The sequence below is a fragment of the Gadus morhua genome, chromosome 23 (genome assembly GCF_902167405.1).
Source record: "Gadus morhua chromosome 23, gadMor3.0, whole genome shotgun sequence".
NCBI classification, from domain to species: domain Eukaryota; kingdom Metazoa; phylum Chordata; class Actinopteri; order Gadiformes; family Gadidae; genus Gadus; species Gadus morhua.
The window spans coordinates 7,870,153-7,890,747 of NC_044070.1; the positions used below are offsets into that span (position 1 = coordinate 7,870,153).

General features: G+C 44.2%; 2 protein-coding genes across 3 annotated transcripts; both read left to right on the plus strand.

Annotated features, from left to right (window-relative positions):
* Positions 1–1,203: 1,203 nt before the first annotated feature.
* Positions 1,204–9,488, plus strand: anxa13 (annexin A13). Of its 2 annotated transcripts, none has more exons than XM_030349278.1 (11): positions 1,204–1,359; positions 2,217–2,292; positions 2,846–2,940; positions 3,284–3,454; positions 3,946–3,979; positions 4,593–4,672; positions 5,858–5,926; positions 6,085–6,186; positions 6,557–6,632; positions 7,012–7,124; positions 7,667–9,488. In XM_030349278.1, exons 1-11 carry the CDS (start codon positions 1,345–1,347, stop codon positions 7,784–7,786), a joined length of 951 nt encoding a protein of 316 aa, XP_030205138.1. In that variant the 5' UTR covers positions 1,204–1,344; the 3' UTR covers positions 7,787–9,488. The 2 variants fall into 2 exon arrangements, with proteins under 2 accessions (XP_030205138.1, XP_030205139.1); XM_030349279.1 differs by having other exon boundaries at positions 3,287–3,454.
* A 244-nt stretch (positions 9,489–9,732) lies between these two features.
* On the plus strand, positions 9,733–13,913 carry zgc:174877 (coiled-coil domain-containing protein 106). The gene is made up of 5 exons (XM_030349569.1): positions 9,733–9,909; positions 10,348–10,578; positions 11,002–11,250; positions 12,036–12,239; positions 12,515–13,913. The coding sequence occupies exons 2-5, from the start codon at positions 10,362–10,364 to the stop codon at positions 12,892–12,894; spliced, it is 1,050 nt and encodes a 349-aa protein (XP_030205429.1). The 5' UTR covers positions 9,733–9,909; positions 10,348–10,361; the 3' UTR covers positions 12,895–13,913.
* Positions 13,914–20,595: the final 6,682 nt, after the last annotated feature.

Below are 20,595 nucleotides of genomic sequence, written 5' to 3' on the forward strand. Positions count from 1 at the left end.
TCTCTCTCTCTCTCTCTCTCTCTCTCTCTCTCTCTCTCTCTCTCTCTCTCTCTCTCTCTCTCTCTCTCTCTCTCTCTCTCTCTCTCTCTCTCTCTCTCTCATTCAGGTCCTCTACAAAGGATCCCTGGGTCTCGTTCCCGTTCTGGCTGCGTGTCAAACCGGGCCCATGCCAGCCAGGGCATGGGCCCAGACACAGACATTAAACCAAAGTTCAGTGGAACAGACAGTCAGAACAGTCCGCACAACACGTTGCCCTCACGCGGTTTAGCACCCTCACTTCCGTTAGCTTTTGGATTTGTGATTATAGTCAGCCATTGGTCCCACATTTAGACTCATGGAATCCGGCCAATCAGAGCTCAGACCTGTCCCAGTGGCCTGTCCAAACGGTTAGGGTGTCCTTCCAGGCTGCATTATACGAAGTGTCACAGGAGAAACTGGATTAGACGGGTTTGTGGACCAAACTCTGTATTTGACTCTGCCCTTTAGTGATAAGTTATCTTTTAGCCTTTGTGTGTCAGTGATGACTATGGGCACATTTTTGCATACAAATACCTTCAGGTGGCGAGAAGTGTGAACAGGAACACACACACACACACACACACACACACACACACACACACACACACACACACACACACACACACACACACACACACACACACACACACACACACACACACACACACACACACACACACACACAGAAAGCCTGTGGTTGTTTCATAATATATAACATAATAACATAATATATGACACACACACGCATACAAACATAAACACACACACAGAACCGACCAATGAGCGGGGGCTGAGGAGGGCTGCTCAGGTCAGTTATTATAACTGAGCACACAAAGCAGTTGCCTACTTCTTATTAAAAGTATAGCAGGTCTTCTCACTGTAATGCACATCAGACAAGCAATACAGAAGACTAAGTAGACATTTGAGAAGTTAGTTTGTAAGTTTGTTTTGAATCAGTTTGCTCAGTCTTGTCAAGGGCGCCTGTCGAAATTATATTAATACAAAGTGATGAAATAAATGTAGAATGTCACTGATAAATGAGTCAAATGTATCATCAATTCGTATCGGATGTCTTTAGCATCAACCCCCATGTTTTGTCTCAAACATTGAAATTATGTTAGAAGCAAGGGAATTTGGTGCACAGTAAATGGTTAATTTGACGCTTGACGCACTCCTTCGCCCCCGACCTGCGTGATGACGTCTGACACTGATTTCCCCCCCCTGCTGAGCGCCTCTCTTGGACGGACCCGCACCACAACCAGCGCCGCTACACAACTTTGACCAGCGCCGTACTTCTACCGCTACAACAACCCGACAAAACTCAAAATGGGAAACTGCCAAGTGGGTAACATTATTAACCGTTCTACACAGCTATATAAATTGCTTAGCGATGAGGATATCTTAGTAGATCCAGATCCTACACCCAGGACAGGGCTTTCTAGGGTGTTTATTGTAACGTTAGGCCAACCGGTTATTTCATGAAGGTAACGGAGCGGGGATGGGAACAACCGATCGCCTTAAGACTCTAGATCAGTATACTGATCTGGAGTCTTAAGGTTTTATCATAGTATATAGTATTTTTTTTTTAAGGTATCGCCAGTATTCCACCGTGGCACTATTTTAGTATTGGAATAACCCGTAACAATGCAAGCCTACAACCGTGGCTATAGGAAGAGTTTCATTTCAAGGTCCCTTTAATCGTCGTGTATGATACGGTTCATAACAGAAGTGTTTCAATGTTAAAAGGCTATTTGTATTCCGTTATGGTGCGTGTCTACATCTGACGTGGTGCATTTGTGATCTACAAAGTGCTTAGGCTCCGTGGCAGGGGACCGGCCACTCCCCTGCGGAACCCACGGCTCCGTTGCACGAGTCTGGGTCAATAGTGAGGAGAGAAGGGAGGGAGGGAGAGATAGAGAGAGAGGGGGAGGGAGGCCTTTTGACGAGGGCCCAACTCATGGGCCCCTTTCCCTGCACCCAACCAAGTTTGTTTTAGGGTAGACAGCAGCAGCTGAGGCCGACCAAACACTTGGCTATTTGGTCACTCAACACGACCATAACCCACATGCCTGCTGGTCTACCATATAATGTGTACCACATCACATAACAAGCCGAGGTGATTCAAACTAATAATATGGATTCCACTTTTTGTAAATATTGTATTCATCAAGTATTTCTTGTTTTCTTTGCTTGATTAGCCCACCGTCTTCCCCTGTGAGGACTTTGATGTCATGGCCGACATCAAGGGAATCCGTAAAGCGTGCAAAGGCTTTGGTAAGACTTTTCTGGAAGTATTTTACTGTATGAGTATATCCCAATCTGTTATGTGTTTGTATGGGTTTAGTAGACTACCATTACAGCGTTTTTTTTTATCTTTTGGGAACCAATTAGCCAGCTGACTCATTTTAAACCAATCCGATTCTTTGGCTGAATGGACTGGGTGTGTTTGTGGTTCCAAGAATAAAATCTAAACCTCATGACACACTTCAGTCAGTACAGCCTGGCTCGGTAGGAAACAACCACAGGCTTTCTGTGTGTGTGTGTGTGTGTGTGTGTGTGTGTGTGTGTGTGTGTGTGTGTGTGTGTGTGTGTGTGTGTGTGTGTGTGTGTGTGTGTGGTATTCGGTTAGGCGTCAATGGCTCTATAAATGTTTGTCTATAGATTTGCATCTATAAATATTAGACAGATTATGATAATGTTTCACTAGTTCAGCTCGATATATAATCTTCCAGCTTTATTACACCCCGTACAGTTTAGTTATCAAAGATATGCGCACAGTTATCAAAAACATGTTAGAAGATATCATTTTGTCTCCACTTTATCCCAGGCACCGATGAGCAGGCTATCATCGACATCCTGGCCAACCGCAGTGCCGACCAGCGGCAGGAGATCAAACAGGCGTACTTCGAGAAGTACGACGATGTGAGTCAACCCTTCACACCATATCTCTACCTTTATTTTCACCTTTCGTTATCGTCTATTCTCTATTGCTGCGGCTGTCTTTGCCAGATTTCTGGATTTATTGTTTGAATTCAGTTTAAAGATTCAATTGAAACGATAAGAAGATAAAATAACATTATATTTAACTCTCCTTCAGTGTTTTTCTCCTGCTCTAACTCTGACTCACATTTCCAGGCGTATTTCAAAAAATCCTCTCCATTCTGCATCCCATTTTCTTTGGTGTTTCCCTCCCCTCATTTTCCTTTCTCTCTATCCCTGTCCATTGGTTGTGTCTGTCTCTCTCTCGCCCCCGGGTTCGGAACAGGAGCTGGTGGAGGTGTTGAAGAAGGAGCTGGCGGGGAACTTTGAGAACGCCATCTTGGCGATGCTGGACCTGCCGGTGATCTACGCCGTGAAGGAGCTGAGGAAGGCCATGAAGGGGGCGGGTACGGACGAGGACGTCCTGGTGGAGATCCTGTGTACTGCCACCAACGCTGTGAGCCCTAAACTGTTACTGCTACTGTGTTGTTCTATATCGAAGCTTTATCTACTGTGAGCTGCTCAACTGTTACTGTCTTATTATTTATAGAATCTTTGTCTACTGTGAGGAGCTAAACAGTCTCTTGCTTTCTTTCAGCTTTATATACCAATGGCGACTTATTCTCTGTTGTAGTGGCAAATTAATTATATTTCGGGTGATAAACTGAGTTAATCTAATCGGATATAATCTAGACTTGATTTAGTCACTGTTTTTCAGGACCACCCTGCTAAGCATGCTATATAACTTGCTAGGTACCGTAACATTCTAAGTATCCTTACATCCAAGGTACCCTACTATGCTAAGTACACCAATCTGTGTCTCTGTAGATGTCGGAGGACATGTTAGCTCTGATAGATGGATAAACTGTGTAGAATATAATGTTTTTCAACAATTACCGTCAGCAATATAACCCTGATTTGTGTTTTCTTATTCGTGTTACCTTGCAGGACGTTCACATGTTCAAAGAATGCTATTTCCAGGGTGAGTAATCTTCAAAGGTTCAAAGGACTCTAATATGGCAATCTTAAGTTTCATGTTCATGGGTCATTTCGACAGGACATATCCGCCACCACACTAATACATTAGTACAACATTGAGTCCACTTCCTCAGATTATGAACTTTGAAGGAAGTTCAAGCCTTGAGTCAGTTGTTCCGGGCAATGACCGGGTCTTGTGTTTACGCTTTGTTAGCGACAGCCAATGAGATCTTCCCAACCTGGCACTACTTCCTGTTGATCGCCCCTTCAAGCCCCTGATTTTCCATGACGTTGACAAAACACAGTCTTCAGTCAACGCTGTGTTCTCTACACATCCCATGTAACATGTAACAGCACATTATGTCTTTACAGTAAATAGAAAACGTCATACTGTATGTTATTTTGATATTTGATATTCAAAATAACAGTCTTGCTAATACCTTTTGGAAATAGTCTTAACTAGAAAATTAAACTTTCAAACAGTTTTTGCCCATTTCAGTTACAATCCAGCTGAACAAGAATATCGAATATCTCTAAATGGCTTTGAAATGCTATTTTTCTTTTCAGCTCAGTCTAACTCCATATTCCTTAATGTTTGTTTGTCTTTGTTAATATAGTCCACGAGCGTGACCTTGAGGAGGACATTGACGGAGACACCAGCGGGGACGTGAGGAACCTGCTCACAGCTCTGCTCCAGGTACAGTCCTACTGGGGTAGGAAGGGGCTATGGAAGTGAACTCACCATGTCGACGGTACTGAGGCCCACGCTTCTGACCTGCATTGAGCCCCTAACCATCCCTCATCCTGCATTTATATAATATATTTAGTCATACATTCAGACCTACATTTAGCTACATATTTATCTGTTTAGTCATACATTTATTTAACTATACATTTAGTCATGGATTCAGTTCCATATTTTTTCACACATTTGGCCATGCATTTATTTAGCTATACATCTACCCATACATTTTGGCTATACATTTAATCATACGTTTAGTTCTATATTTAGTGGAAAATTGAATGGACACTTTACAAGTGAGGCTGAAAAACAATCGAGCATACAAGGTTACGATCCATAATGGAGCAACTCATTAAATTCTGAGTGCTGCATGACCGAACAACTGGCCAGAGTGCAGAGCAACAATAGGAATCAGGTAGCATAAGATCTGTTCCAAACACAACACTACTATTACACTGAGGCTGTAACGAATCGTGTATTTTGGGACTCAAGTCAAGCTCCTAGCAGCCTCATTTTCGCTCTTGACAAACCGCCAAGCACTCGCATACGTGCACACATTCAGACGCACACATGTACACACACGCATGGTCACAGTCGCATTTGCAAACATACAAACACACTCCAGCCTACACACACAGGTATAAACGCATGCACTCACTTATACACACACACACACCCACACTCACATTCTCTTCCATGTAAATACCCTCATTGTCTTCTCTCTCACATGCACGCACGCACGCACACACACACACGTACACACACAGGTATAATAAGGTACAAACGACAACACACAAAAACACACACCCAAACACATACACACACACAAACACAGACTTGCCCTCTCTGTCTCTGGCACCCTTCCAGGTACATATCCATTAGTAAGGTGGGGTGAGGATAGGGTGACTCCAGACAGACAGAGGAACCTCACATCAGCATGCACCTGACCGCTCTCCCCCCCTCGCTCCCACAATCTCTCTCCCCTCCTCTCCCTTTTATCTCTCCTTTTTTTTCTCCCTCTCCTTTTATTCTATTCCCCTCCTCTTTTTAATCTGTTTGCTTGCTCTCTCCACTCGTTCCTCTCACTCTCACTCTCACTCTCTCACTCTCACTCTTTCTCACTCTTCCCCTCCCCCACAGGGTACCCGGGATGAGAGCTATGAGGTGGACGAGGAGTTGGCTGAACAGGACGCCACCGCGCTGTTTGAGGTAGAATGACAGTGTGATGGCCCAAAATCTTCTTTTTTTTAAATCCAATCCAAACCAATAGACTTCCCCTATGGAATATTAGCAGTGTCGTGGTTACTTAGCGATGTCAGAGCGTGAATCAAAGGTTTGTATAGACAGTACACCCCATCTCCCGGTAGGCTGGCGAGGGATGCTTCGGGACAGATGAGTCCACCTTCAGCTTCGTCCTGGCAAACAGGAACTACCTCCAGCTGCAGGCTACCTTCAAGGCCTATGAGCAGGTAGGACAAACAATGTAGTAATAATATAGTAGTAATAATAATAATAATACTAATAATGCTATCTAAACGAATAATAATGCTATATAAACCAGCAAGAACATAAAAATAGCTGAATATATATATATTTAACGTGTCATTTACTGGACGCTTTTATGCGAAGTGTTTTACAATAACTCATGTGAATACATTCTTAGCATTGGGTATTCCCAGTTGGAATCAGACTCTGGATGCCATGTTCTAATGTAACATAATTAATGAGGATAGAAGTAATTGCTATGCATGACAGTTTGGGAGAAGCATCTGACGATGCCTTAACTTAACTAATCGTTAAGTCTAGTGTTGTGATTTAAGTGTTGTCTTTTCTCCGTAGCTGTCGGGAACAGAGATCCTGGACGCCATCGAGAACGAGACAGGGGGAACTCTGAAGAAGTGCTACGTCGCTCTCGGTCTGTATGACGTTTAAATGCCCTCTCACTTACGGAATTACAGTCAATATTGAATTAAGAAATAGTAACACAATTGCTGCTATTGCATCATTTGAATACATTTCATACATAAATACGTATATACAGATGTATTCAATATTAATTATTATACTATGTTTGACATTCAAATTTTTTTTTTTTGAGTAATATCAATGAAGTAATTAAATTGCAATACTGCATCTGCCAATAGATTATTTGTATGCGTTGGATTGATTTTCTTATTATAAAATATTATATTATATGTATTTACAATCAACAAGGCTATCTTCTTCCTGTTGACTCGTGTCACGTGACAACGATGGGCCAATCACACGCTGTCGTTCCCCCCTCCTCCCCTCAGTGCGAGCGGCTAAGAACCCCCAGCTGTACTTCGCCAGGAGGCTCAACAAGGCCATGAAGGGGGTCGGCACCGACGACGACACGCTCATACGCATCATCGTCACACGCTCCGAGGTAACGCTTTACCATACCATAACACTAATATATATATATATATTATGTTATACTACTATACTGTACTATACTAAACCACTAATATATATATACTATATGTTATACTACTGTACTGTACTACACTTTACTATACTATACAACTAATATATATATATATACTATATGTTATACTACTGTACTGTACTACCCTTTACTATCATCATCATCAACTGCTCCGAGGTAACGAGATACTATACTATAACAATAATATATATACTAAATGTTGTATGACTGTACTATACTACTCTATATTATCATCAAGCGCTATTGCTAGACTACTATATTATATGTATATATATATTTGTACATATACTATACTACTGTACCGTACTGTACTGTACTACACTATAGGTAAAGGTAACAGAACTATAATACTATACTGTACTGCACTAAACTATATTATCTGTCAACTTTTGTGGCGGCCGAAATGATTGCATTAGGAAGAGGTGGTGGCTGAATTATAATATTATTTTTAATAATGACGTGCTATTATCCATGGGCAGTACGACCTGGAGACCATCAAAGACATGTACCTGGAGAAGTACGACGTGTCCCTGAAGGACGCCATCAGGGACGAGTGCAGCGGGGACTACAAACGCCTGCTGCTGGCCCTCTGCCACTAAACACACACACACACACACACTCACACGCTCACACACAGACACACACAGACAGACGGAAGGACGGACAGGGGGAGAGACAAAAAGACAGACAGACTGGCAGGGAGACAGACAGACAGTGAGACAGAAAATCAGTGGGGCACACAGACAGTGAGACAGACAGACGGACAGTGGGTCACACAGACAGTAAGACAGTCAGACGGACAGTGGGGCACACAGACATTCGGACAGACAGACAGACAGACTGATGGAGCCAGTAGGTGGTCCTGACTGGGCTACGGGTTCTGCTGCAACTGAACTAACACTATTTACAATCGGTCCAAACGTCAAACTCCGGAACTTTCTGTTGGGGCGAGCGGGAGGGAGAGAAAGATGGAGAGGGTTAATAACAGCTAGCGACAGAACTCAGAGAGGCTAAGGTTGTTAGCGCTGATCTGGTTGTGTTTGTGTTTTGTTACCACTATACACCTATTTTCCTGTAGCATGAAATGCTAATCAACAATCTCCCAAAATCCAATTCCACCGTATAGGGTTTCTCGTCGTCAGTATTGTATTTAAATTTAGTTCAGTGGGTCAATGTTTTGGCTCCTGCTGATGAAACTCTACAGCTAGATAACATGATAACCAGTGTTGACATGGATATCCCTGGCCCTAGTAGTTATTAATACTCAGCCCTCACTGACTGTAGCGTCCAGTTTAGCAACTTGCTTTCAATGTGGCATGAACACAGCATTCTGACAGTCTGGTCGGTCTACAGTACGCCTTGATTATATAAATGATTATATATTACCACTGTGTGCGCCATGCAGAGCCCTGTCTTTTCACTGTTATGGGAATCAGAGGGATTTAGGGGACTCAACTTGAATACAAAAACAAACATTTAAGGGTCAGTATCTTTGGCTAGGTGCACCAACACTGAATGTTCAGTGGATGTTTAGTTTTACCGCTAATGCTAAATGCTATGCAACTGTTGTGCGCCGCATGTCGTAATTTTTTGTTGTATGAAGAAAGAGATCTGTTGGATGATGATGATGATGATGATGATGATGATGATGATGGTAATAACGATCTATAAATATATATGAAGGAAATGAAATGTTGACATGAAGGACTTTTTTGATCACAACTGTTCCACAATGGAGACTTTCTATTTTTGTGAGTGTCTTTTAAAAGTTGTGTATTGATTAATGCTGTTTTTAACCCAATGTGCACAAAGAAAACCCAGTTTGGATCAGTCCACAAGTACCTCGTCGTGTGCTATTTTTTCATTACCAGACTAACGCAGTATAGCCTATTAAAACTAAAAATTGTATTTAGTGTAGGATTGTAGATGTGTTAACCTTTGTGCAAACATATTCTTTATTTAGGTGGTCTTAATATGTTACACAAGATGACCTAATCAGAAACTGCCAACCTCATTTAATAACACTTGTTTGTGTATTCTAAAATGGCAGCTGTATTTTAACCTATTGAACACTCAAAATGTTAGTATTGTGAACATTGTTAAACATTGCCACTGAAATTGGAAGAAAGATGACATGATATGCAATGGTGCAAGTGTAATGGTATTAATATTGTAATATCTAATATATATATACTTCGGCCTGGTTAGTTATGAAATGGGACCAATAACTGTCTCAATTGAGCCAAAGAACTTAAATCTAACTCGAAAAAAATACATAAAATAAAGAGTCCTAAGAAAAAATATCATTGTCGGTTTTATTTGCACCCTATGGTTATTATGTTATGCATATTATGCACCAAGGCACGTCAAAAATGCATTTCCTTCTAACCAGCCTTTCTATTGTCTTTACGTTAACATGTTGATGATTGAACTTTGTCCTGAAATTCGTCCTTTCCAGGACTGTTTCCTGGTTGGTTAATAATTAATGCTGTTGGATGAATGATTCTCTCTCTCTGCTGGAGGAGCGGTGCCTGTGGGAGACAAAGCGGTTCTCTAGCGCCACCCCCCCCCACCACAGGCGTGTTGGTGTCCCCACTATCCCCGATGGTCACCGCTTTCAGGAAGACAATCGGTTTAAATATCTAAATCTGGGGTAACGTTCAACGCAGTGCGGTGCAGACAGAGAGGAGGACGCGTTTCGTCACGGTTGAGTAGTGGAAAGGTAAATATGAAAGCATCGTTCGGTAGTTATTTTCCAAGCCGGTGAATTATTGAAGCTCATAGCTTCCATTTTGCTAGCCGAAAGCAATTATAGTTAAACGATCATGCACTATAACCGACACTACGAATAGCGGTCGCTATAAGCGCATATAAGATGATATGTAGGCGTATATGTTATTAAATATATTTTATATGTGTGTGGTTATGCTAACTGTCGCTCTTACGTTGTAAAGTGCACGTTAATCCACGCTAAGTGGTTGGCTTGCAACCATGATGGAGGTGTTGTGGTCCGCCTGGGTACCATTTCCATGGAAACATGAAGTGATGATGAATGATGCACTACGTCCGGTCTGGTCCCTCCCTTCATCGAGACAATCTGACGTCTCAGCTCTTAGTTTTGTATTGAATCCTCCTCTGCTCCTTTATTGTCCCTGAACAGCTTTCCGGGGAACCATGTCGTCTCTATGGCAGACATCCTCGTACTCCCCGAGTGGGGCTCTCCCCGAGATAGACTCCAGCTCGGTCCGGCTTGGAGACCACCGGGCCCTGAACCCGGCCTGGCCCAAGCAGGAGCAGGACGAGCTGAGCATCATCAAGTGGGAGAACCTACACACGGGGGGGAACGGACCCGATGTCGTGCAGGACAACACGCCCAGTAGCGCCATGTCATGTAAGAAACCCAAAGACTTAAAATAATTAGATACTGTTGTTTTAGGCTATTCATTCTATTTGTGTGTTTATTGTGTAAATTTACTCTAAATAATTAAATTAAGAACTTATTGGCATGTTAAAACACATTTACGGTGCACAAAGCACAACAAAGTTACGTATATATATTTTTTATACAAACCCATACACATATTTGGTTAACCCATCCATCCATTAGTGAGACATTTATTTGCACAGTAGAGAGTGCAGAATTATTTTGTAAATGTACACCTGCTCTTTCTAGGCGGGTTTCCCTCAGCAGGTAAACATACAGAATAGCCCAACTTGATAACGGCTGCAACTTAGCAACTCTGCCTTTAATTGGTTCTCTCTCTCTCTCTCTCTCTCTCTCGCTCTTCCCCCCCCCCCCCCCCCCCCCCCCCAGCGGGCTCTGCCACTGAGGGTCTCCCGCCCAGGGTCCTGATGACCATCACCAAGCTGCAGTGTCTGTTGGAGCGGAAGCAGGACCGCATCGCTGCCCTGGAGCGGCAGGTGGAGGACCTGATGCAGGACAGGAAGTTCCTGCGCAGCCAGATCGAGAACCTCACCAGCAACCGCCCGTCGGCTGCCTACGCGCCGCCCAGCCAGCCCGCTGCTGCCGCCGCCACCGCCACCACCGCCGCCGCCGCTGAAGGTCGGTCACCCTGTTGTCGGTCACTCTCCTGTCGGTCACTTTCCTGTCGGTCACTTTCCTGTCGGTCACTCTCCTGTCGGTCACTCTCCGGTCGGTCACTCTCCTGTCAGTCACTCTCCGGTCGGTCACTCTCCTGTCGGTCACTCTCCTGTCGGTCACTCTCCGGTCGGTCACTCTTCTGTTGGTCACTCTCCGGTCGGTCACTCTCCGGTCGGTCACTCTCCTGTCGGTCACTCTCCGGTCGGTCACTCTCCTGTCGGTCACTCTCCGGTCGGTCACTCTCCTGTCGGTCACTCTCCTGTCGGTCACTCTCCGGTCGGTCACTCTCCTGACGGTCACTCTCCTGTCGGTCACTCTCCGGTCGGTCACTCTCTGGTCGGTCACTCTCTGGTCGGTCACTCTCCTGTCGGTCACTCTCTGCTCACCGTAGGTCACATGACATATTGTTGACAGTAAGGAGATAATCTGACCAATAATGCCCCTGAATGTGTGTCATTATGTCGGTCAGGGGATGATCCTTGAATATATTTGCCAAAAATTGCCACTGAAAATGTGATATTCAGTAACGTTGTTAGGCTAGTGGCTGTGGTGTGCAAATCCTTGCCAAAGAGGCCTAGGTTCGATTCCCCCCCCCCCATGTGTGCAAACTAACTGTAGGCATCCTCAAGCCCTGCCTCACTTTGGATAAACCAAAGATTATCGTCATAAATGGAAAGGAATCTTCTCAATGCAACAAACCAAAATATAACCCTGAAACAACAATCCTGGTCGTCCTCGGCCCGCAGGTCCTAAACCGCCGCACGTGGAGGCCCGGTCCCGTAAGAGAGAGCGGGAGCGCGTGGCGTCCAGCGACTCCCTCAGCAACGACAGCGACTCGGATGTGTCCATCTCGACAGACGTTTCCATGGCGACCAGCGAGCACCGCAGGAAGCGACGCAGCAAGGACAGGAAGAGAGGGAAGAGAGGGAAGGACTACAGCAGGAAGAGAGGTGAGAGCACCTCGCTTCATTTAGTTTATTTACTTCATGCGACTTTGGAATTCAGAAAAAAGAACTAAATGAAAATAATTAGGATTGTTATCATTTATTATTCATCATTAATAAATGATTCTATGAGCATCATTATCATCACAAAGGGATGCATACCACTTTTTACTGCACCAAATACAGGTGGCAGTTCTTACTTGAGTTCTATTTGAGAAGAGAATTTTAGTTGCATCTTATTTTCTGCTTTAGCTAATCTCCTGCTCTCTTCCCTCTCCAAGCCACGGGCATCCAGTACGTCATCCACCGCTACAAGCAGGTCCTCGCCGCCTACAACAAGAAGAAGAACATGACCAAGGCCTTCCGCCACTACGGCATCGACCGCAACACCATCGCCAACACGGCGTCCATCGCAGAGCTCCACCTGGCCTGCAAGGACACCGCCGCCCTGGTGGGCACCTTCCGCCACGGCGAGGAGACTCTGGTAAACTACGCCCAGCGCTGCGCCCTCTGCATCGACTGTGACGCGGACCTGTCGAGGAGGATAGACCTGATGAAGACCAATGGAGAGCTGCTGCCCATCTCGGTGAAGAGGGGCCGCGGGGTGCAGCCTCACTTCCAGCCACTGGGGGGCGACATCGAGAGCATTGTGCTGAGTTAAGGAGCGACGGTAGCAGGAAATACAAGCGGCCGTCTGTCTGTCGCTCTGATGTGCAGGATCATTTTCGGGCTACCTCGGTCACACAGACCCACGGCAAAGCTAGGCTGGCTTTCCAACGCTGACTTATCATTCTATTTTTAGAAGAAACACTGTGATGTGTAGCCTATTTGTTCATTCTGCCCCGGGTTCTAAAGGTCGTGTTTATGTAATAACGCTACCGTAGCCTTGTTTTTAAGTAATATTATCCTTGAAATGGACACTTCCAATTGATTATATATGTTTTTTAATATACTTTATTTAATTAACAATCACTACTGGTATCTTTGTATGGTATTTCCATTACTGGAGTTTATGTGCATAGCCGTACAGACTGTTTTGATAGCAGCTGAGAACTATTTTTAAGTTTGTGCAGAGTAGCAAATAGACGCAACATACATGAGGACAGAAAATAGCTTCCAAGGTCCAATGTTCTACCTATTTTTCTCACATATTTTGAATGCTTTTATTATGTAAAGGAGGTGGAAATCTACTAAAGCATATGCTGTATAGGCCTATGCACACTAACTTTGTTAAAGACTAACGATTTTCAGTAGGTCACAAATGAATGGGTCCTTTTAAATAGCCAGGTTTTGCTGCATGTCTGCAAGACCCTAAATGTAATATAGCCTAAAAGTTTTATCCCAGATATTTTGAATGTTTAAACAGGTGTGGATCTTTTTTTCTGAAATTGATATTTAAGTGCTATGATGAAGATTTCCACACGATGGCAGTGCTGACCTATACAAACCCATTTAAAGTCAAATAGTGAACTTTTCGTTTTGATTTACAATTTAACATCCCCTTTGTCGTTATTTGCACCATCCATTTTCTACAATGTCGGCTATTCCTAACCTATTGGGTAAGTGTACAATGAGAAACTGTTGTCTTTACAACTGTTTTCGTGGACAACCTTGAAGATTAATATTACTCTGAAATAGTCCTACTCAACAGTATTGCCCTAAATACAAATTCTTCACCTGTGGGATTCTTTTCATGATCACTTTTGTATAAAATTGGATAGGCCTATACGTTAAAAACATATTTTTTACCGTTCAATGAAAATGACTTGGAAAACATAGAAACCATGTCTATGAATTAGTAGTGGGCTTCATATTAGCTTTCAAGGAAGGTAGGCCGACCCTTTATTATGTAAGGGCCATCGCATCACTGTCTGCTATAATGTGTATTTCTCTCACTCTCTGTCTCTTGAATTCCAAATGAAATCCAAGTGACGTTAACAGAGTTAGTTTAACAGCCTCCCCATTGCTGTTCTGGTTTCACACCGAGTGACAAATTGCTTTTACAAAGCTAGAGGTTGTTTTTCTCTCTCGCTCTCTCTAAAAGCCTGTCTCTCCCGATCTCGTTAAATTATCCTGTTTTTCCTGTAGCCGGCCTACTCTTTATCCATTTCGTGACCTCGTTTAAATGGATGATGCTTATTTTCATAGGCTTTAAACATTTTATTCCCGGCTACCAAAAAAATCTCCATGACAAAGGCCTATAGATATGTCTAATAGGGCCTGACGCAACGCAGTGTTGCCTGTCGCTAGCCTGCGATATCAATCACACCGGCAGGGGGCGACCCTCGGCCTTGGGTCTGGCTCTTCAGCCTGAAGGGACAGGTGCACCGTGCACGGCAAAGTCGTGAGTGGTGAGGGTGGGCTGGGTTAGGGGTGGTCACGTCCCCCCGCTCTGCCAGACCGCATCAACCTTCCCGCCTCATACGGGGCAAACAAAATGTCACCTCTGCTCCTCCCGGCGACAGCGGACATGGAGGTTTTCTCACGTGTCCCCCTGATTAAATATCAGCGATGCAGTTGTTGACAGAAGAGGATCTGACTGCATAAACGGGGATTCTTTTTTATTGCTGAGATTTGGCTAACTTTATTGTTTGTTGTGATTCACATCAGCACCTAGACCTCCCCCATCCCTATCTCAACAATGTCCTCCAGTCCAGACCAATCCACCACCACTGCCTCCGCTGCCACCCACCACCTGCTGATGGCTGTGGTGGCAGGTTGGCAGCTGGGGTTCTAGCAGTCGATGAGCAGGGGGAAGGGGGGGGGTGATGGAGCAAAGAGCTGGAGATGGCCGATCGAAACGTGGGTCTAATCGAGCCTGAAGCGATGTCCCCCCACCCCTGCTGTCCAGACACTGGCACACTCTCACACGCAGCTGGGACTCCATTTTGTGTCGCCATTTTCTCCGTCCTTTCAAACTGCCGGAGTGGCAGCAGGTGCCGAGTCATCGGCGTGCGCCAGGAGCCCAAGGGGCATGATGGGTAGAGAGTTTGTATTCTCTTTTTGTGGGAGTCCTCGGCTTTGGAAGCAGCATCTGGAGGCTCTTAGCAAACGGGAAACATCCCCTCTCCATCCTCTCCTTCCTCTCCTGTAATTGGCTTTAGTTTTCTACCACTTAGATTAACATTCAAGTTAAGTAATGATCCTGCTGTTGTAACAATCTTTCTAGTTTTTTCTGAAAAGGCCTAGAATCTCCAGTAGTAATAATCTCCTTCGGTAGTTAATATTGTCTGACTGATTTCCCAGCTGTTGTATAACAGTGCCCCACTTAATATGTGCTGAGGTTCGGATTGAAGCAGCACTTAATGTGCACACCTACAAGAGCACAAAGTGTCCAGGTTCAGGAACTAAACCACCTGCCCTTCCGTCAACACCCCTGGGTAGGGGCTTATTAGCAAATTTGCCTCGGCTGACCCAAAGAGACACTTTGGCCTGCAGTCTGAAAACCACAATGCAACACAATTTATTCCACCCTCACTGTTTGTTTACTATTTAAATACAATTAGTATTTAGCTTTTTTTCTGTATAACAGTGAATGCAGGTACATGTCATTCATCAGCAGGTAGGGCATTAGGGCTTCTTGCCTAGGGCATGATGTCTGCAGCTAAGATGCAGACTGTGAGGAATTCAGCCAGCACCCTTCAGCCGGGAGTCAAACCCCCTGGCCATTGAGTGAATGGATGTGTGGGAATCGTCAGCTGGTCAGACCATACCCCCGAGTCTGTGGCTAGCAACCGTTCACCTCATCCATGTCCCCGCAGACATCCCAGTAATGACATCCCAGAATAACCTCACTATCCAAAAGTAGGTCAGTGCACCGAGCCGTTGCTCGATTCAACACAAAAGAACAAAGCATTGCATTGTTGGTGACCCCCCCGAACCCTTATTGAAATTAAGGAGTTGAAAAGGAGGGGGGGGGGCTGGAATCTACAGTGACGGTGCCAAAGATGTTGTTTTCCTGCTCGAGGACATGAGATACAAGAACATGTTTCTCTCCACGTCATCAGTAGTGAGAGCGGGTGGGGGCTGTTGCGGACCCCCAACCCGCACTGCCCGGGGCCAGTGGCGTCAGACTGCTGTCAGGTCCTTTTGGTTCTGACAGGGGACGACCACACTCGTCCAAACTCCGTCTGAGGAGGATTGCAGGGACCGGATTCATCCTCACGTCTCCACATGGTCGAAACTCACGACCGCAAATCAACACACAAACATGCACAATTTAATCACGGGCATTCGATTGCGTTGGCATATTCAAAAATGCAAAAAAAAGAGAAAAAAAAGGTACGAAAATAAGATGCTAATTTGGAATCACAGCATCTCGCTTGCGTGAGCATTTTAGCTAGCAGCATCATTCCATCAACGAGCCTTGAGGTATTGACGGGCGGTGGCTCACGCTCCAGCTGGCCAACGCTGATAAGAAACTTCCCAAGGGCTGCTGGGTAATAGAGTAGCAGGCTTAAGAGCAGGGGGCATAATGTATTCTGGAGGAAGAGGACGGAGGGAAGGGGAGGGCTAGGCCGCAGTGTTACCCCAACACTCCTCTCTCTCTCTCTCTCTCTCTCTCTCTCTCTCTCTCTCTCTCTCTCTCTCTCTCTCTCTCTCTCTCTCTCTCTCTCTCTCTCTCTCTCTCTCTCTCCCAGGCCCTAAAAACACACACACACACACACACACACACGGACGGACGGACAGACAGACATACAGACTCACACACTCAGGCAGGGAAATGGGGAAGGGCCATGTGTGTGTGTTTGTGTGTGTGCATGTTTGTGTTTGTGTGTGTGTGCATGTGCGCACGTGCATGTATTTATTTTTGTGTACAATTGTCTGAATGTGTGTCTGTGTGTATATCTTTCTGAATGTGTGGGTGTGAGTGTCTGTGTTATGGAATTTGACATCCTCTCACAGTCATGGTCAGAAGATGGCAGCATTCATCTCTGCTAACATGCTAATCCGAGGATCGGGGCCAATACATAAATACATACACATCCAGGACAATAGTATCTCCATGATTAGAGGCAGTATACATGTTTACATTACTGTCTCACTGACACCTCTGGTTGAGCCTGTGCCTTTGGTGTGAGGGGAGAGCTATTTATGGGCCATAATGATGCGCTGACCTCTATTTTCAGGGTCACCAGCCCCGCTCCAGCCCCCTTCCCCCAGGTGTTCTTGGTATGATAGAGGGGCCTTGTGTCTGAATGCAATCACACCAATTCAGGAGGCTTTTTGTCATGGTTTTTGTAATGTCAAATGTGTTGTTTAAATACTATTTCCTGTTATCTGACGTTAGCATTATTGTAACACATTATATGGTACATGTTTACTCATATAAATATTCAGTTAAACGTTGGAACGAGCTTGGTATAAACATGGGGTTTTGATCTGATGTTAGTATACCTTACATCAAATACATGGCTACATTTCTTTTCTCAGTGTCAACGCCATACTTCGACTAGAATTGCTCCCTAAAACATACTAATGTGGATACGAGAAGGGGTGGGTGGGTTTCTGCTTCTGCGTTATGGGGATGTTTGATGTCCATTTAATATGGCAGAGTGACGGAGGCGCGCCCTGTCTCTCCGGCTCTCCTGTTGGCTGTGAATACCGTGACGCAGGACCAACGTGACATCCTTCCCCTCGTCACTGAGAGCGGGGTTTATGCGACCAGACATATATTTTTCCGACCGCTCTTTCCTTTGCCTGCATCTCCAAAACACCCAGTCTGTTTCACCGGAAGCTTGCATGTTTGCCTCTGCAGATGTGCTTAAGGTTGTTTACGGCACTGTCCGCGATCCCTCGTCCACACGGGCTGATCGTAACAGAAGGAAGAGGTCACATGGCCCTGTGGACGCAGTGTAGGAGCCCGCGTGTGTGTTCTGCATGAATCAGCCCGAGGCCTCCGGTAGATAACTGTGTTCACCTCCCAGCCCCCGTCCATGTCCAGCGGCTAAGATGACACACAGGGAGGATAAAACATTCAAGTATTCAGGGGGTGGGGGTCCAAATGCTACCGGCCATTAAACACCAATCAGAGCTGTCGTATTATCTGGGAACACAGATAGATGAGGGGCTGTGCCAGAGACCAAGCTGTCTATGTCTGCTGGTGATAAGAGCCACCGCCGTGCGATTTGTCCGGTCGCGGGCGGGGGTGAGCTGGGGAGCAGTTCCCAGTGATCCCTTGTTCCCAGTAGGCTGCAATCTAGCGAGGCAGCTTGCGTCCCTTCTAGTACAGAACCTTCATATTATTATGTGGGATAATATATATTCCTGGTTTGCAGCGACAGCCAGTGACCTAGTGAGAAAGAAATAATGTTTACAATTTAATTATAAATTATTTTAGGATTTGTGATTTATTATTGACTTATTATTGAGTTATAAGCGCTATCCCACATGATGCAAGTTCCCGCTGTGATTCAATTCATATTCTCTACAGATAATACAAATTTTCAGATTTCCTAGAAGCCAGCCTCTGTATGTTATAGATTTTTGTTTGAAATATTGTGAAATTGTTTAGCAAATCATCTCCCTGTAATAATGTGCATGAACATTCCATACGACTTTAGGTCGGTATGCCTTGAATGTCAGGCTGAGGTTGTGTTGTGAAATTCCCATAAAGTTTGGGAACCACTGATCTAGCAAATAGTGCCTCTTCGTCATAAGACGTCAGAGTGACTTGGCAGCCTGGGGTCTTTTGTTTTAAACAGAGGGGTTGCTCTGTAGAATCCACCGAAGTGGGGCTCCTCTCTGTGCCTCTCCCTCCTCTACGTCTTTGCCCTTCATTAATGATAACAGCTGCTAATTACACAGTCCTGGGTTTTCCAATCAATGGGTCTCTCTGCTGCCTTTCACACTGTGCAGCCTCACAAACGCAAAATGGATTCGGTCTCTGATTCAGAAGAGATGCCTTCTGGGAGGGTTTCACTGAGACATAACTTTGAACTGAATCTGTCTTCTCTATTGTCATAAGATAAGGCCAAAAATGACACATCAAAATAAGACGCACAAATCTTCAGCTATAAAATAAATTATACAACTTTACAGTAAAGGTACATTATTAACCATTAATTAACATTCGATAATACAGTATGGGCATTATTATGCATTGGCATAGAGGTTGGGGTTTTGGTTAGATAAGGGTTAGTGGAGCTAGGGTTAACCCTAACCCTATTAAATATTGTATCAAGTAATAATTTAGTTAACATTATGTTAGTTAATGCTTACATTACTGCATAAACTATGGTTAATTAATGGTTCATTCATGTACCTTTATTGTATAGTGTGAACAAATTAACAGTCCAGTACGAAATAAGCCATGCATACAGCACAAGTGCATAAATAAATATAAGGGGAAGTCCACTGTGTAGAAAAGCACTGCTTGGTCCGTTGAGTCATTGGCTTCTAGGGTGTTATTGAATCCACTATGCAAATACTGTTTCTAGGAGATAAGGACACAGCAACTGCATCTGCTTCTTAACTCGTCGACCCTCCATAAAATAACTAATTACAGTTCACAAAACGAAACTCTAACTCATAATACTGTACTAATTTGCATTTCACACAATCCTGACAATTGTTTCGACTGGAAGTGAGCTTTTCTTGTTGAAAGCCAGTTGTCGTTTGACCTTTGTAGAAACCCAATTCCATCTCAGCCAATAGAAACTGCTCATGGCTTTTAGGTCCACAGATGAAAAAGACAGAGAAAGCTGTGTTCAAATGTCAAACAGAAGCAAGTTGATCCTTGCGGGCGGCCATTATTATTATTTACCCGGGAATCAAAGACGTAGTCGTATCGTGTGCTCGAAAGACATCAAATAAGCCACGGAGCACGGTTCATTAACTTGGCCTTAAAAAAAGCTACTATTATGATAATGTTTCCGTAATCCTGATGTATTTTTGGAACATTTAATTAAATTTGACGGTAGTCATGATTCGCTGTGTCTGTCGCTAGCTGAATTAGCATGTTATGTAAGCGTCCTAGCAGGCATGGCTCACTGCACTGTCCTCAGAAATAACAAATTAGAGATAAATAGTGAATATGAAAAGTAAGCCTATTTGTTTTTCTCTCTCTTCAACTGAACAAGTACAAGTAAAAAATTGCAGGCCATTAGTTGTGGCATTTGGTTGGCCCTCTCCCTCAAATAACACAAAATTAGAGGTCATATTATAAGCCTATCTTTAGTTCAAGAATACCAGTAGTAGACCTAGTCAAAGTGGTTTTAGTTTGTGTTAGTTTTTACCTTCACACAATAAAATATATGATTATCTTAGATTAGATTAGATTAGATTAGATTAGATTAGATTAGATTAGATAAAATAAACTTTATTGTCTGTTTACACAAGATCAAATCCTTACATTAAACAG

Excerpts from the sequence above, each read along its gene's own strand:
- anxa13 (XM_030349278.1), top strand. Across the intron at positions 3,455-3,945 it reads TGTGTACTGCCACCAACGCT|GACGTTCACATGTTCAAAGA; the intron begins GTGAGCCCTAAA and ends GTTACCTTGCAG. Across the intron at positions 7,125-7,666 it reads TCATCGTCACACGCTCCGAG|TACGACCTGGAGACCATCAA; the intron begins GTAACGCTTTAC and ends ATCCATGGGCAG.
- zgc:174877 (XM_030349569.1), top strand. The coding sequence starts at position 10,362 with ATGTCGTCTCTATGGCAGACATCCTCGTACTCCCCGAGTGGGGCTCTC. Across the intron at positions 10,579-11,001 it reads GCCCAGTAGCGCCATGTCAT|CGGGCTCTGCCACTGAGGGT; the intron begins GTAAGAAACCCA and ends CCCCCCCCCCAG. Across the intron at positions 11,251-12,035 it reads CACCGCCGCCGCCGCTGAAG|GTCCTAAACCGCCGCACGTG; the intron begins GTCGGTCACCCT and ends CTCGGCCCGCAG.